General features: G+C 46.2%; 1 protein-coding gene across 1 annotated transcript; it reads left to right on the top strand.

Moving 5' to 3' along the window:
• Positions 1-2,448: 2,448 nt before the first annotated feature.
• On the top strand, positions 2,449-8,417 carry LOC311369758 (uncharacterized protein; the record flags this gene model as incomplete). The annotated part of the gene is given in 5 exon segments (XM_084487966.1): positions 2,449-2,596; positions 4,882-4,894; positions 4,896-5,139; positions 5,721-6,068; positions 7,257-8,417. Coding segments are annotated over 5 exon segments (1,914 nt in total).
• Between the last annotated feature and the right edge of the window lie 7,731 nt (positions 8,418-16,148).

The following is a 16,148-nucleotide window of genomic DNA, read 5'->3' as shown; positions in this document are numbered from 1 at the left end:
TGTGTGTGTGTGCGTGTGCATGACGAATCACAGAGCGGATAGGTTGTTTTTTTCCCCCTCGTTAGGTCGCCTCGTTCCTGTGTGTGTGTGTGTGTGATTTTTTTTTGGGGGGGGGGGGGGTCCTTCAAAAAAGAAATTGAATTCAAATGTGCGCCCGGGTCTCCGCACACGTGAGGCGATCGCGGCGCGTTTGTGAGGTGTGCAGCGCCTGCTGCTGCCGCTGCTGCCGCTGCTGCGTGTGTGTTGCATGTGTGCCTGCGTGTGCATGTGTATGAGCATGCTTGTTTGGTCGCACGCCCCCTCTCGTTTTTTAAAACGACCACAGGATGAATGGGGGGAGAGCGGGGGAGCGCGCGGGGGGGGGGGGGGGGGTGGTGGTGTTGACGGACGTTTGGCGGCGGTGAACGCGGTGTCATCAACGGTACCCCGCTGCTTCCAGAATCCAAAATGGCAACACCTTCCTGGTGTAGCAGAGGTTATGAGTGTGATTGTGTGTGTGTGTCGTGTGTGTGTGTGTCATGTGTGTGTGATCTGTGTGGCATATGTGTGTGTGTGTGTGTGTGTGTGTGTGTGTGTGTGTGTGTGTCTTTGTGTGTGTGTGTGTGTGTGTGTGTCATGTGTGTGTGATCTGTGTGGCATATGTGTGTGTGTGTGTGTGTGTGTGTATTTCGTGTGTGTGTGTTTGTGTCATGTGTGTGATTTGTGTGTGTGTGTGTGTGTGTGTGTGTTTGTGTCATGAGCTTTTTGTGTCCTGTATCTTGTGTGTGTGTGTGTGTGTGTGTGTGTGTGTGTGTGTGTGTGTGTGTGTGTGTCATCTGTGTGTGTGTGTGTATGTGTGTCTCATCTGTGTGTGTGTGTGTGTGTGTGTGTGTGTGTGTGTGTGTGTGTGTATCTGTGTGTCTGTGTGTTTGGCTTTGAGAGAAAATTGCCATTCAGACCATTGAGGAAGGATAATAGAATAATATACTTAATTTAGAACCTATCGATGATCTTGCTTTAATTAGCACGACAAAGTGTGACAATCAAAGTGGCTGTTAATTTTTCATGTATTAAGTGAACCTTCTTATATTGATATTTGTGCCTCATGTCTGTCGATGTTTATGACCACAATGTTGTACATGATGTCTTTGCTCTTACACGCTGAAGGTATCGCATGCTAATAGCCTAATGGATGCATAGCAGACCTGGGAACTGGGGGTGGCTGAGGTATAGCTAAGCATGAGAGAGAGAGAGAGAGAGAGAGAGAGAGAGAGAGAGAGAGATTATTACTGTCAAACAGGGTGAGAAACAGAAAGACTAGCAGAGAGACAATAGATGAAGCAGAGAGAGAGAGAGAGAGAGAGAGAGAGAGAGAGAGAGAGAGAGAGAGAGAGAGAGAGAGAGAGAGAGAGAACAGGACTGAAAGTGGCAGAGAGAAAAAAAATGGGGAGAGACTTTGCAAAGAGAGAGAGAGCTAGACAAAGACTTTGGCACACAGAGAGAGAGCGGGGAGAGAGAGAGATAGAGAGAGGCTGGCCAAGCATTGTGCTTTGCTGCATCTGATGTAATCCAACACCAGCTCCATTCACAACAGTGACAAGCCTGACAGTTCGTTATTTGACCAAAAAAAAACCCAGAGGTTGGTCGTCCAGCGAAAGTCACAGCGTCCAATCACCTGCCCATTAGCTGTAGTTGAGCCGAATGTGCGTGTGTGTGTGTGTGTGTGTGTGTGTGTGTGTGTGTACCTGAGCGCCACGGCGTGAACATGTGTCGACACGTGCGTGTCTTTGATAAATAATGGCCATGTTTGAATCGGCGGTTAATGAAAAGGCATCGGCGAGGAGCGAGGAGGGGGGGGGGGGGGGGGGGGGGGAGGGGGGAGGGGGGCGGGGGAGGAGTCAGTGTTTTTCCGTTGGGTAATCGAAAAACATCGCGGAGGCCCGGGGTATCTCGTGGGAACGCACAACGTCGGTCGACGCTCCGGATTGCCAGATTGAGACTTAGCTCGCTGGTCGCCCGTGCAACAGCTCGTGTTTTTGGATGCTTTCTCCGGACCATGATGATCGTGTCCATATTGAGCTCTATTGAGTGTTTTGATGTGTTTTTGAGGTCGGTTTGGGGTGGATTTGTTCCAACAGTGGTTGGTTACTAATTGAGGCTATCCACAATAGAGCCAATGGTCAATAACAGCCTTAATAAGCATTGCTACATCACATTCAAACCACAGGGTTACATTTTAAACGCAGTTAAGGCGTCCTCTCTGTCCTCTCCTATTCCCGCTGTCAGTGGTCAAATCCTGAAGCGACCAATCACATTCAAGCCCTGATACCGGCAATGCTAAGCCCCGCCCTTATACTACCAACAGTGTATTTGGAGCACAGACAGGTGCATTACGATGGCGTTTTCTTTGCTTTGATTTCTTCACTCTTACCCGTGTGTCCAGGTGGGTCCGCTGGGCTGAGCCAGAGGATGAGTGGAATCCTGAAGAGGAGGCATGAGGAGGACTCCTCCCCTTACCTGTCCCTGCAGGGCTGCCATGACAACGAGGTGTCCTGCAGCGACAGCGGCAACAGCAGCGACAGCCTCAACCACCCGGTCCCGGCCGTCGGCCATGACTGTAAGGGCATGCAGGCTCACGGGGCTACCGCCGCCATCGCGGCTAATGTGGTCTTAGGACGAATGTGTAAAGAGGAGAAAAACAACAAACGTTTATTTTTTTGTTCAATTGATAAGACAGCTTGATATAAATATATGTGTACACACCAACACACACACACACACACACACACACACACACACATAATTGACAACATGGAATGACCATCTGTTTTCTATCAGCAACATCAAACAGGATGAGATACAAGCACAGAATCGTCGTTAATCGTCCTTTCTTTAAACTTGTTATGTATTTGCCTGAGACTCTGGTCCGGTGGACTTTCCGAACCCTGTTTTGCGTGCCTTCGAGTCTGAAATGTTAACCCAACCAGAGAATCACAATATTTTGTGTGGAGAGTGCGTCTCATCACCGCCAGCACGGGAAAAGCCTTCACGCTATTTATACACGGGAGGTAGAGGCACTGTGAGATCTGCAGTGGGAGCGTCGATCCAAGATAAAATCTGCGACGATGATGATGATGTATCTTAAAAAAGACACATCTTATGAATATCCCGATATTCATAAGATGAGCCAACCCTAGTCCTTCTCATTCCCCCTCGGGCTACATCTTTTAAACACAGCAAACTCCATCTCCACTTCTCCTTTTGACATTTCCAATTGCTTAAAAATGTGAAAAAATATATTATCTATAAATACGGTACGTCATACGGTAATGATTGCCATGACAACCCCCTTCGCACGACGCCGCACAGTGCCAAGACAGTGGGATATCGCCGTTGCCGGGGATGTGTTGAAGGGGAGCACAGCCTCGCTTGCATCGCACGTCAGGTGTAGATGTGGTACCCCTCGCCGCTGTCTGGAACAGGCCTGCAGGCCTGGCTCATTTAAAAGACATGCAGGCTAGGCTAATTGGACAGCCATGCAGGCGGCTAGGCTAATTGGAAAGACATGTGGGTGAGGCCTATTGGATAGACATGCAGGCTGGGCTAATTGGAAACAAATGGAGGCTTGGCTACATGGAACGATACCCGGGTTGCGCCTATTGGAAAGACATGCAGGCTAGGCTAATTGGAAAGACATGCAGGCTAGGTTATTTGGAAAGACATGCAGGCTATGCTAACTGGAAAGACATGCAGGCTAGGCTAATTGGAAAGACATGCAGGCTATGCTAATTGGAAAGACATGCAGGCTAGACTAACGTGACCGGATTTCTGAAATACAAACAGGGACATATGTAGTTTGGCGGTCCATCCACTAAATATCTGATGCTAAGGTGACACATCTATATTTTGCTATTCTTATCATGGAAAATGTAGAACTGTAGTAAATATTAGGCAGTAGCCTACATAGCTAAGGGTTTGCTATAATTTATTTAGGCTTTGGTTAACCAGCAAAAATCAAGCCAAAGTAGGCTACTGTGAGGCTACTCTATATTGTATTAATTAGCCTATTGTTTATGATCCTCATGAATGCTTATGGTATAAATTGATAGATAGACCCCCCCAATGCGTAGCGAGGTCACATCACAGCCCATCAGATAGACGAGACGAATTACCAACTGTCTAAAAATGAATATTCATGAGAAAGCTAGAACCTTTGCCGTTTCAAAACCTATTCATAGATGAATAAATTCTTTGTTTTAATTTTTCTTTTTCAATGGAGACACTTCCGGGAACAGGCCACCAGAAACAGGGACTGTTTCAGTTTCCGTTTCTGGAAGTCTGGTCACCCTAAGTCTGGACGACATGCAGGCTAGGCCAATTGGGAAGGCAGGCAGGATTTTCCGAGCCACGGCACTGAGCTGCCGAAATCACACGTCGGTTTGCCAACGTGAGCTGGGTCAAAAGCAAACATCGTAAAATAGTCTGTTTCTCTCCTTTGCGCGTGATATATCTGCTTCTATCGCACAAAAAAAAGGTCTCCCTCTCACTGCACATGTCTTCCTCCCTGTCTCACTCTATTTCGCTCACACTGTGCATCACCCTTTCTCACTCTAATTCTTTCTCCCTCCACTTCTCTCTCCCCACTATCCATCTTTTTTTCACTCTGTTTCTCCCTCACCCCCCACACACACACTCTCTTCGTCTCCCCTCCTCCCCCATACAACCTCTGTGTCCCTCCCTCTCCCAGCAGCCTTACCCCCGCAGCTCCAACTCCCCCGCGGCGGCGACAACGACGTCGTCAACGACGACGACCGGCCCCGCCCCCGCCACGACGGCGGCGGCGGCGACGCCCCGCCCACGCCCCAGCTCCGCGGCGGCGACGGCGGCGGCGGCCAGCCCCAGGCCCTGCACCTCGCCCCCAAGCGGGCGCGGCCGGGCCGCGGCGTGCGCTTCGAGAGCGTCACCGTGTACTACTTCAGCCGGCGCCAGGGCTTCACCAGCGTGCCCACGCAGGGCGGCAGCACGCTGGGCATGTCGCCGCGCCACTGCTGGGTGCACCGCTTCACCCTGCGGGAGTTCGCCCTGGAGCAGGAGCGCAGCCACCGCCGCATGCTGAGGCACCACGTCAGGCAGGAGAAGCTCAACGCCGTCAAGCTCAAGGTGAGGCCGCCGCCGCCGCCGCCGCCGCCGCCGCCCACGACCCACCCACCCACCCACCCCCTCCGCTCCATCCCCCCCCCCCCACCCTCCACCCAACGCCGTTCGAGACACAACAAAGATGAGGCTAAAGGCGGGAATGTCCTCCGCTGTGTTTTGAAGGGTTATGGGTGCGGGGGGGAGGTGTTTCCCTGCGACAGCAAGCGAGAACGTTTAGCATAGCGATAGCGAAGACTTGAGGTGAAGGATTGGTTGCATTGTGCTCTCGCCAATACAACCAATCCTTGCCTACAGGTTAGTAGGCAAGGATTACCAAAGACCTGCCTACAGGTTAGACTGTGGGCAGACATTGGGGTTCGAACCGTAAACCTCCTGCAGGTCAGACTGTGGACGGACATTTGGGGGTTTGAATCAAAAACCTTTCGGCTGGGAGACGCCGCACACCGCCCCCGCCCTCCTGAATCGGCTCCGACGCGAGCGTGCTTCAGTTTCAAATGTCCTGTCTTAAGATCATTGTTTTAGCGACAACGAAGTAAAACAAGGTGCCGACATTAACCCCTCCCCCTCCCCTTGTCAACCCCCAGCTGGCCAATAGTGGCGCGTTGGCGTCCGACGCGCTGACGCTGGACGACGTCTCGGAGGACGACATGCCCCCGGACCACGCCGTGGGCGGCGGCGGTGGCGGCGGAGCGGGCGCCGGCGCCGGCGTGGAGGTGGACGAGTACTTCTTCCTGCAGCCGCTGAGCACCCGGCGGCGGCGCGCCCTGCTGCGGGCGTCGGGCGTGCGGCGCATCGACGGCGAGGAGAGGCACCAGCTGAGGGCGCTGCGCGGGTCCCGGGAGGAGTGCGGCTGCCGCTGCCGGGGGGCCTGCGACCCGGAGACCTGCGCCTGCAGCCTGGCCGGCATTAAGTGCCAGGTAAATGGAGCAGTGGTGAGGCATATCTATACTATACTCCGCTACACTGTACTATACTGCACTATACTCCACTGTACTGTGCCATGCGCTGATGTACTGCACCTTACTGGCATTAAGGGCCAAGGAGAAGGAGCAGGTACATGGAGCAGTGGTGAGGCATATCTATACTACAGTATACTCCACTATACTGTACTATACTCTACTATGCTGTACCATAGGCTGCTATACCGGACCGATACTGGCCGGCCTCAAGGGCCAAGGAGGAGCAGAGATGAGGCATATCCATACTATACTCCTCTACACGGTACTATACTGCACCATAGGCTGCTATACTGCACCTTACTGGTCGGCATCAAGTGCCAGGTAAAAGGAGCAGTGATGAGGCATAGCTATACTATACTCCACTATACTCTGCCATACCCTAGTATACTTAAGCAATAGATCACGACAGGCTGTGATATACGGTCATTATACCACAGTTAAGGGGCGTTGTCCGTCCCAACGCGCAGCGGAGGGACGGCGTGCTGTGATGCTACTATACTCAAAAACACTATCATATTACTAGAATATGATATACTCTTAAACTCAGCTATACTCTTGACATTATGCAATACTATATTCAGCTAATACTGAATTTTAATAGACTAGACTATACTGTAATATTGCTCTCATACTGTATGATACTCAACTACACTGTACTATATACAGTACTACATTCAACTACACTATGACTACTATACTCAACTGTACTATATTCTGTACTACGTTCAACTGCGCTTATTACCACTGGGCTCCACTAAATACCTTATACCTTTATGGAACACTATACAGAAGATGGCTGTTTCCGTGGTTTGGGAGTATTTGGGATTGGGGGGGCGCCGTATGTGATAAGGGGGCTCGCGTGGAGCTTGGACAGCGTTGTTCTCGGCAGACGGTAACCGACAGTAATCTGGATGAAGGAAGCGCCGCGTCGTGTTCCAACACCAAGCAACGCATCTCACTCTCGCTCCGCCCAGCCATTGGCGGCGTCCTCTCTCCTATCGCGCCCCGACGATGGCCTCAGCCCCGCTCTCCCTCACCTCTCTCTCTCTCTCTCTATCTCTCTCTCTCCCTCTCTTCTCTTCTTGTCCCTCTCTCACCTCCTTCTGACGCCTCCCTTTTTCTCCCCCCTCCTCCCCCCCCCCCCCCGCCACCCCAATACAGGTGGACCGCATGTCCTTCCCGTGCGGCTGCACCAAGGACGGCTGTGGCAACGCCACGGGCCGGCTGGAGTTCAACCCGGTGCGCGTGCGGACCCACTTCCTGCACACCATCATGAAGCTGGAGCTGGAGAGGAGCCGCGAGATGCAGCAGATGCAGCAGCAGCAGCAGCAGCAGCAGCAGCAGCCGGTAACCAACGGCAACGGTTACCATGGAGACCCCTCCCCTCTGGCACAGCAGCACCAGCCAGTGTTCACGACGCTGGCCAACGGCGGCGTGCCGCACGTACCCATCATGCATCTGCACGAGGCGGGCGAGGCCGCGGACGTGCGCCTGCAGGACGACGAGGAGGAGGAGGAGGAGGAGGAGGAGGAGGAGGAGGACAGCGAGGAGGACGAGGAGGAGGAGGAGGAGGAGGAGGAGGAGGATGAGGCCTATGAGGACGAGGAGGACAGCAGTCTGTGCAGCGGGCTGTCAGACTGCAGCACGCACAGCCTGGAGACTATTGATCCCGACGAGGAGGAAGACGAGGAGGAGGACTACGAGGAAGACGAGGAGGACGACGACGACTACGACGAGGAGGAGGAGGCGGGGGAGAACAACGAGGACTGGGAGTGCTCGCCGGACTCGGCCAGCCCGCCGCCCTTCTCGCACACCGAGGTGGTCCCGCTCTCCTCCGTGCTGGGCTTCTCCAGAGACTCGCCTCTCGGTAACCCCGGCAACGACCCCTTTTCGCTCCACGCCCCGTGCCCCGACCTCCGTCAGACGGACATCTCGGGGATCGAGGTCAGCCCCGTTGCCGCCGCCGCCGCCGCCGTCACCGCCGTCGCCGTCCCGCCGCACATGAACCCCTGCCCGTCGTACCCGGTGCCCGAGCCGGCAAAGACGAGCGCCGAATGTAGCGCGGGTACCACGGACACGCCGCTCGGTGGCCGGGGGCTCCCCCTCGCCACCCCGGAGCCGCTGGTGCCGGCGCCCCAAACCGGCGCTGGGTTTGGGAGCCAGGGAGACGGAGGAGGTGGAGAAAAGGGTCACCCCGCCGGCGAGATGAAGGCACAGCAGCCCCTGGCTGCAGGCGAGACAGAGGATCGAATCATCGCCAAATTGTCGCAAACTGACGTTTCCTGCGAGTGGGCGGAGCCGACGGCATCAGGGACGGAATGAGGCGGGCGGAGACGCGGGAAGGCGGACCGAGGGGCCAAAAACACAAACGTCACAGTAGCACATCTTGGGTCTTTGAGCGCCCAGCGTGAAGCATCTGATTAGCCAGACCAAAAAGTGACACGAAAACGAATACAAGAAAAAATATTATAATAAAATAAAATACAACAGTTATAACGGTCTTTCAATAATGACCGTGAACCATCAGTGTTGTATCTATTCCTTAAAGTGCACTTCTACAAAATACAAAAAAATGGAAAATGGTTTTCAAAGAGGGGGCCCCTTTCTCTGACATTTAATGACATAAAAGGGCCCCGAAGCTTCGGCCCAAGAACCGATTTAAATGTACCACCTTTTAGAATCGTTGTTTTTGTCCCAAGGCGAAGACAACCATGTTACTTAAATGACACCACGTCAATGAAGTACATAAGTGTTGCTGTAAATTAAGTGTAACTATTTAAGTTGCTCCGTTCTATTAATCATTCAGTGTTTGATATGACAGCATGTTTTATGGGTTTTACGGGCGTGGCTGGCGTCTGTGAAGAATCCATATGATTTGGAGGTTCTGGCTGACAAACAAACACGCCCTCTTGTTTATGTTTTGATGTGCTGTTCCGTTATGCTGCTGTTAAACGGTTCTTAACTTGCCGTTCTGTATCGCATGTCGTTGCATTTAGTTGACAGACGTAACATATCTCCCGGTTTAATTCTCCAAAATGAATAAAATAGAAAATGAAGAAGTTATGGGCGATGAAAACAGATTTGGTTTGTATAGTTTTGTATAGATTTCTTACTTTTGTTTCCTCCACGATACAGTATGAGTTTTAACTCACAATTACAACATGGATGTAGTGGACCTGAGGTTCTACTGACATGCTTTGCCGGATATTACATCCTGTCACAACTAGTTTTCATCTCGACTATCCTGTTGACTTAATAACGTGAATGTATTTCATATGATTCTTGATTCTGATTGTTTCAATTCTGGTGCCCCTTTGACATTTAACGGCCAGTTCCTTTGGTATTATTTATCATCTTCTTCGATAGTATTGGCAACCATTATTTGTATTAAACTCAACCAAACAGTGGACTCATAACAAATGTGAAAAGTATTTCAGTTGAGGAGTCATTTTATAGTGTTGAGGTGCATTGTAAAAACAAACACACTTAGATTTTAGACTAAATGGCAGCCTGTTTCAGAGACTATTAAATAAATCGAAACTGCCAAGATATGGGAGCCAAATGTATTTCATGTTTGCTTTTTAAAAATAAAAAATCCCCACGCATCAATAAAGTTAATATTTTTTGTATCTCTCTGGTGTGGTTAATATTGATGGATTTTTTATATTCTGAAGGCAAGATTCAAAAAAGATGGGCATGGTGGTAAACATAAAGCACTTACAATGTCAAAGAACTCCCTGTAATATATTAAATTCTATGTATTGCCAGAAGGTGGCAGAATTTGCTAATTTAGTAGGGTTTCAGTGAAGGACTCAAGGACATACATTAGATATCAGAACAAAGTATTCACCCACTTTACAAAGAAAAATGACGGTGGAAAAAAGGTTTAACAAAATAATTTAATAATAATTTAGTTTATTTTGTAAATTGCTGTTTGACAGGTCAGGCACCGTTTCCAGCTAAGATGACATTGTTTTAAATCTAAAATCAGTTTCAATGTAGAAATAGTGATTAATTCTACAACAATGTAGGTGTTAAGGTTATACACAGCAGAGATCTGTCATTTTATATATCGAAAGGTGTGACAAACTGCCATGATTTTTCATATTCTTATTCCTATTTTTTAAATCGACTCATACATGTACCTTGACACAAAAAAGGTTATTTATGGTGTCTGGATTTTTTCATACTTTGTCTTGATTTCAATCAAGGGGCGAGAGAAAGCCAGCTTGCGTTTTGCCACAAGGTATGGCGGTAAGCCACAGCAGACACACAGACACACAGAGAGAGAGAGAGAGAGAGAGAGAGAGAGAGAGAGAGAGAGAGACTGCTGATCCATCACAGGCACAAGAGCTGTGATGTCAGGTTGCCAGGCAACAGAGAGAGAGGGGCCAGACGCAAACTGGGAACGACCATATGGGGCGGGTGAGAGGGTAAACCTCTTCTTACGATGGAGACAGCTAAAGACAGACGCATCATGGAGTCTGGCCAGGGTGCTGTCGCATACACTGACTGTTAAACACAGGCAGAAATAGCCTACAGTATATTTATGAATCTTTGTATAATGAGATAGATAGATAGATAAATACATAGTGATGAATAGATATATAGATATAAAGTATAGTCATAGATGGACCGTCACACAGATAAAGATGGATAGATATAAAAGAAAGAAAAAATGATAGAGACTGAGACGGTGTGTGACAGAAATACTCTCTTCCTTTCAGTTCTCATTACATTTTTATATTTCATTATTATTAATTATTTTCATTATTTATAAGACCATTACCATGTTACAAGGAGGAACATTTGTTCTAGACTGGAACATGTATTCCAGTCTCCAGTTATTTATATATCTAATGGCAGCGAGAGGGCCTTAAAATCGGCACTGTGTAATTTGCACCACACAATGCGGTGGTTGCCGTCTTCACTTGTGTATTTCCTTTGCATTGCTCTTCAGCAGTAACAATCAAATAAATAAAAACAGATTCAAACCCATGCAAATTCAGAAAAATATAGAGCCAGTGAGCCAAGGTGGGGGAGGCTCACATATGTAAATATATTGTTTAATTTAATTAGGCCTATATATAAATGTATATATTTCAATTGGATGCAGATTACACATAATTACAAAATAATTATATATGTTGTTTTTTGTTTAAATATGTGTGACATATTTTAGCATGTGGGACAGAGAATTCAATTGATAAAAATGTTAAAGGTTGTATCAGCGATTCTAGGCCAAAACATAAATGATCACATTCATCTGATCTTCTGATCTCAAAAAAATGCGTCTCTGCAGGCAGCCTATGCTCCGAGATCATACACAAAAAAAAATGGTAGTACCAACCACTCAAAACCAAAATAAGTGGTTGGGGTTTTGCGCTGCGTTCATGATAGATTTTACTGGATGCACGAAACACAGAAGGGAGGGGCGAACTGGCTCTGTTTGTTTGGGATCTCGTCACCCAACATCGCTGATACAACCTTTAAGTGGAAAACATATTGTACCGCGACATCAGTGGTATAAAGCTGGCAAGAAGGTTATACTGGAGTTAATTAGTGCACGAGTCACTCATGACTATTTATGATGGAAAGCATTGTGTGTTCAATCTGTGTACCTTTGTTTCAATCTTCGTTTTCGTTTTCACTTCCCTGAATGCCCACAACTGTGTGGGACGGGAGGAGAACTGATTTTTTTGAAAGCTGCAGTAGGTACGATTTAACGAAGAGCTATTCTTTCACAAAGACTAAAGAGATGGTTGTGGACTTAGGGAGAACTAGGACTCAGCCAACCTCTTGTTTGACCAGAACTGAGATGTTTTCATAATTATTTACATTTGTTTACCTCATTGATCTATAATTTCTTTGTATTTGTTTGAATTGATTAATTTTGTTCAATCAATACCAACTACCTCAACGACATGTAGTAGTTTAAAATAAATCCTCACAAAGTTGCCTTGGGGCCGTAACCATGGGGATAACACCTCCTTCCTAGAACTCTCAGGCCAACAGCATTTTTTAAACCTTCATAGCACTGGACAGCATTGGAGTCGGAAATACAGGTTAATTTGAAAATTGAAGGTTTCCGAAAGAAGCTGGAGAAAATGGAGTCTCAACTTGGCGTTCGCCAAGACAAGCTGGACGGGCGTACGATCAATAACTTGATATGGAACAAAGCGTATTACTTATGCCCTCGCTGCCGCTATTTGCCGAAGAGCGCCATCTACGGGCTACCGATTGGGTGCTGTTACCCCGTGCCACCACAGGTGATAAGTATTTACAATGAACCTTATTCTCTTATTTTCTAACAATACAAATTCAACGTACCATTATCATTAATATAGCTTAGGGACGCTTTTGCCAAGGCGGTTTAGAATAAGTGCATTTCACAATTTTCTCAACAAATAAGCAAGCAGCTTCCAGTGCTACTTTATAGAAAAAAATAGAGATCTTTTTATGTACTTTTGGCCAAGCTAGAGTCTGAACAAATCAGACGATGGATAGGGTTTTCAAAGCCAGGAAAGCAAACAATCACATAAATATATATATCCATTCACTAATACTTTGTTTTATATACTATATAAAACAAAGTATTAGTAAATGTGGTCTGAGATACATATGCTATCAAAGTGTATGAGCATCCGGGCAGGGTTGCCAACCAAATGTATAGTCTTCTGGAAATATCTTCAGCCATTATGAGTTAATGACTTAATTAACTTGGGTTTACGGCTTTCATACTCACTCAGGACTCTGAAGCAACCTCTGGCAGACTGGGGAAGCCACCACAAGTGAAAAGTATGCATTTTTATTCCTCATATTTACGTTCTGATGGCACCTAGAATAATTTCCCCATGATTTACATGCCACGTTCATGTTGATATATTAATGTATCGATTGCATCGACTTCACCTGCTGAAATGTAAGTATTCTTCGGCTATGCTTTGATCATATTGTCTTTCTATTGTCAAGCCCACATCTTGTCAACAATTCAGTTTGACTGTTTTAATTCTGATTTTAATTATGGATTTGTAGTGAATTGATTTGGAAATGTTAAATGGCAGAAGTATCCGGTTAGTCTATTGAAAACGAATGCACACCCTCAAAACATTATTAAACGAAATCAAGATGCAAGTATTCAACAACGCTAAACACATGACATGTTTGAGTAATTGCATCTTGAAGCATGAAATGTAATTTAAAGCACCAACCTTCTTCCTGGCTAGGACGATGATGTCTGCAACGATGACGCTGAACCTATTGAGGAGGACATAATCAAAACTAAATGAAATTAATAAAGGTCTCAAAATGTAAATGAACACGTGTAGATACATCATATAGATGTATCAAATACGTTATACAATAGGCAAATAACACAGTAGGCCTATGTTACGTTTTCATTAGCCCAGGGACCGGTGGTATTCCTTATGTAAATCCCTTGCGTAAATAATTGTCATGATCTCAGAGGCTACAGAACCTGCATGTTGTTATTAATAAAATATTATTAACGGTTTGTATCATTGCTAGCCTAGGGACATTAACTACAAATGAAAAATAATATATGCCATTCAGTATATATGTGGCACGTGGCCCATATCTAGTTCGATAAAAGAGAAATGACACTAAGAAAGTTTGATAGCATTAACATTTTACATGCAAGTCATTGGTAAAAATGCTTCCGTGATTGACGTCTTTTCTGCTAGTCAAATATGATGATTTCAAATATAGACACATAAAGACCAACCTTCTCTTGTATCGTTTATTTATATATTATCAAAGATTGTAATAATATTTATATAACGGTGTGTTGTTGTATTGTTTTTGTCAGGGGGCGTTGTTTTGAGTAAGTCTCGCAATACCAGACGGTCGAGATATTGCCGCCAGCCTACCAAAGTTCAACGAGTTGTTTTCATTCAAGGTTTCATGGAGGGTTCTTTCGAGGGTTCATGGAGGTCTACGTAAAAAAAATATGAGCGTCAAATCGGTTCAGAAATGTAAACCTTATATTGCTTTTTATCTATAAAACTTTAGATAAAAAAGTTTAGACACTTGTTTTCGTTTTCACTTACGGTACGGTCTTGGCCTCTCCAATATGGCGTCGAAGTTGTCGCATCGGAACATTGGGTACGGAAGTGTATGTATGTACATTTAAAAAGCATGTCAATGTATATATATATACGCATAGCGGTGTCTGAAGGTACATGCGTGTACAATCGAGAAATGCAGTTCAATGTGTAGATTGAACCACCTCATGTTATTCGGTTTACCCATGACCTACAGAGAAGGGTTTACCCCCTACTCAATTCTGGACGCGGTGTCCTCTGGGTAAAAAAGAAGAAGTTGGAATAGGCCTACATAAATATGATAAACATGTATAAATAATAAGAAATATAATATAAAATATATATATTTTTGTTCTTTACTTTCATTTATTCACTCCGTTATTTGCCTATTTACATTTGACACATTTATTCATTCATTTATTTTTAATTACGTACCTTTTTAGGTCCTCCATGCAGACGAGGTTGCAAAGTATGTGTTCCCAGGTTTCAGCCATCAGCAAAAGGTGAAGACTTGGAATTTGGTCGGTGAGGTGGAATTTGGTATTTGTTGATTCGTCCTGGTTGCCTGTGGTACTTGGTAATTTAGAATAGCATTTTAAAGACACATCACTGGCCTTTGTAGCCTACACAGTACATTGTGGATACCATTTTTAAGACACTTGCGTTAACATGATCCATATTCATGGTTTATAAAATAACAATAAGCCACCACAGGTAGGCTATGTTTTATTTATTGTTATTTCTCATGGTCATGTGCTGGTTGCCTTTTCTCTTCAAAGACTTGACTGTACCTGCTCGCTCAAGAGAAATTCCCCCGTAATGAATACATCCCATAATGTATAATGATACGTAGTGTGCGTGGCTAGTATTATTCTGTGGTTAAACACAATACATGAATAGTTGCATTGTCCATGATTTGATTCAGCCTGAAATGTAATCTAATCTCATCCACCACTATTCTTGGCTACAGCCGGGGGGGTCAATGGCGTCCTTCCGCGTCCTGTGGTTGGTTGGAGCTGGACTGCCTGGTCTACAGCAGTGAGCCGCTGGAGCAAACAAAGCACAGCCTCAAGGCGGGGCCACAGAAATAACCTTTTTTGTTATTTCTTGATTAGTATTCCTTGATCTGCCGGATTGACCGTGTGTGTGTGTGTGTGTGTGTGTGTGTGCGCGCATAAAGTAACACATTCACTACAAACGCTAACCCATAGTACAGTTACTGTTGCAAAGCAAAAAAAAAAAAAAAAAGGTGAGGTGCTCATGGCAAAAAGAAGCGAGACGCTCAGCAACCCACAAAAACACTGGTTTCCCACTGATGACAACGACAAAACAGCTGTTAAAGGCGTTACGAGGGCTCGGGCCGAGGCGTTCCCAGAATAGGTTTTATTTGGGAGCGTCTAGATTTTGGGTTTAGTTGCCACATCTTTGGTTGTATCAAAAACAAACCTAAATGGTCACACGTTATAGTAGCCTACATTGTAATGTACGTAGCGCATGAATGATCCTTTGAGTGAGTCTCTTCCTCCACGTTAAAGCAATAAATACAACCGTTAAATAAGTCAACAAAAAGAATGCAACAGTAAACCAAAGGGGAAAATAACCAAGGGTTTACAAAAAAATAAAATGCTCCTTATTCATTTTTTTCAGATGACAACAGGCCTGCCTACCAGGGGCCAGGGAGTGGTCACATGTTGCATCTGAGTGAGACTGTGGGGTGGTGGAAAAAAAACGGAAGAAAAAGAGAACTCAAAAACCTGTTCTAGAAAAAGGAAAGTGTAAATGGGAACTCACTTTTACCTACAGTAGAAATTTTATTTATAATCAATCAGTCTGCAATCTGAACAGTCCAGTTTGCAGAAATACACACACACACAGACACACATACACGCACACGCAGATACACACTCCCTATAGAGAGAAACGATAATATAGTAACTTTACATTCTCTCAGTCGCACTTCAACACACACATGTACATTTTTTACAAAGAC

Source organism: Micromesistius poutassou (genome assembly GCF_964030765.1).
Source record: "Micromesistius poutassou genome assembly, chromosome: 24".
Lineage (NCBI taxonomy): Eukaryota > Metazoa > Chordata > Actinopteri > Gadiformes > Gadidae > Micromesistius > Micromesistius poutassou.
This window is presented reverse-complemented; position numbering and strand designations above follow the sequence as displayed.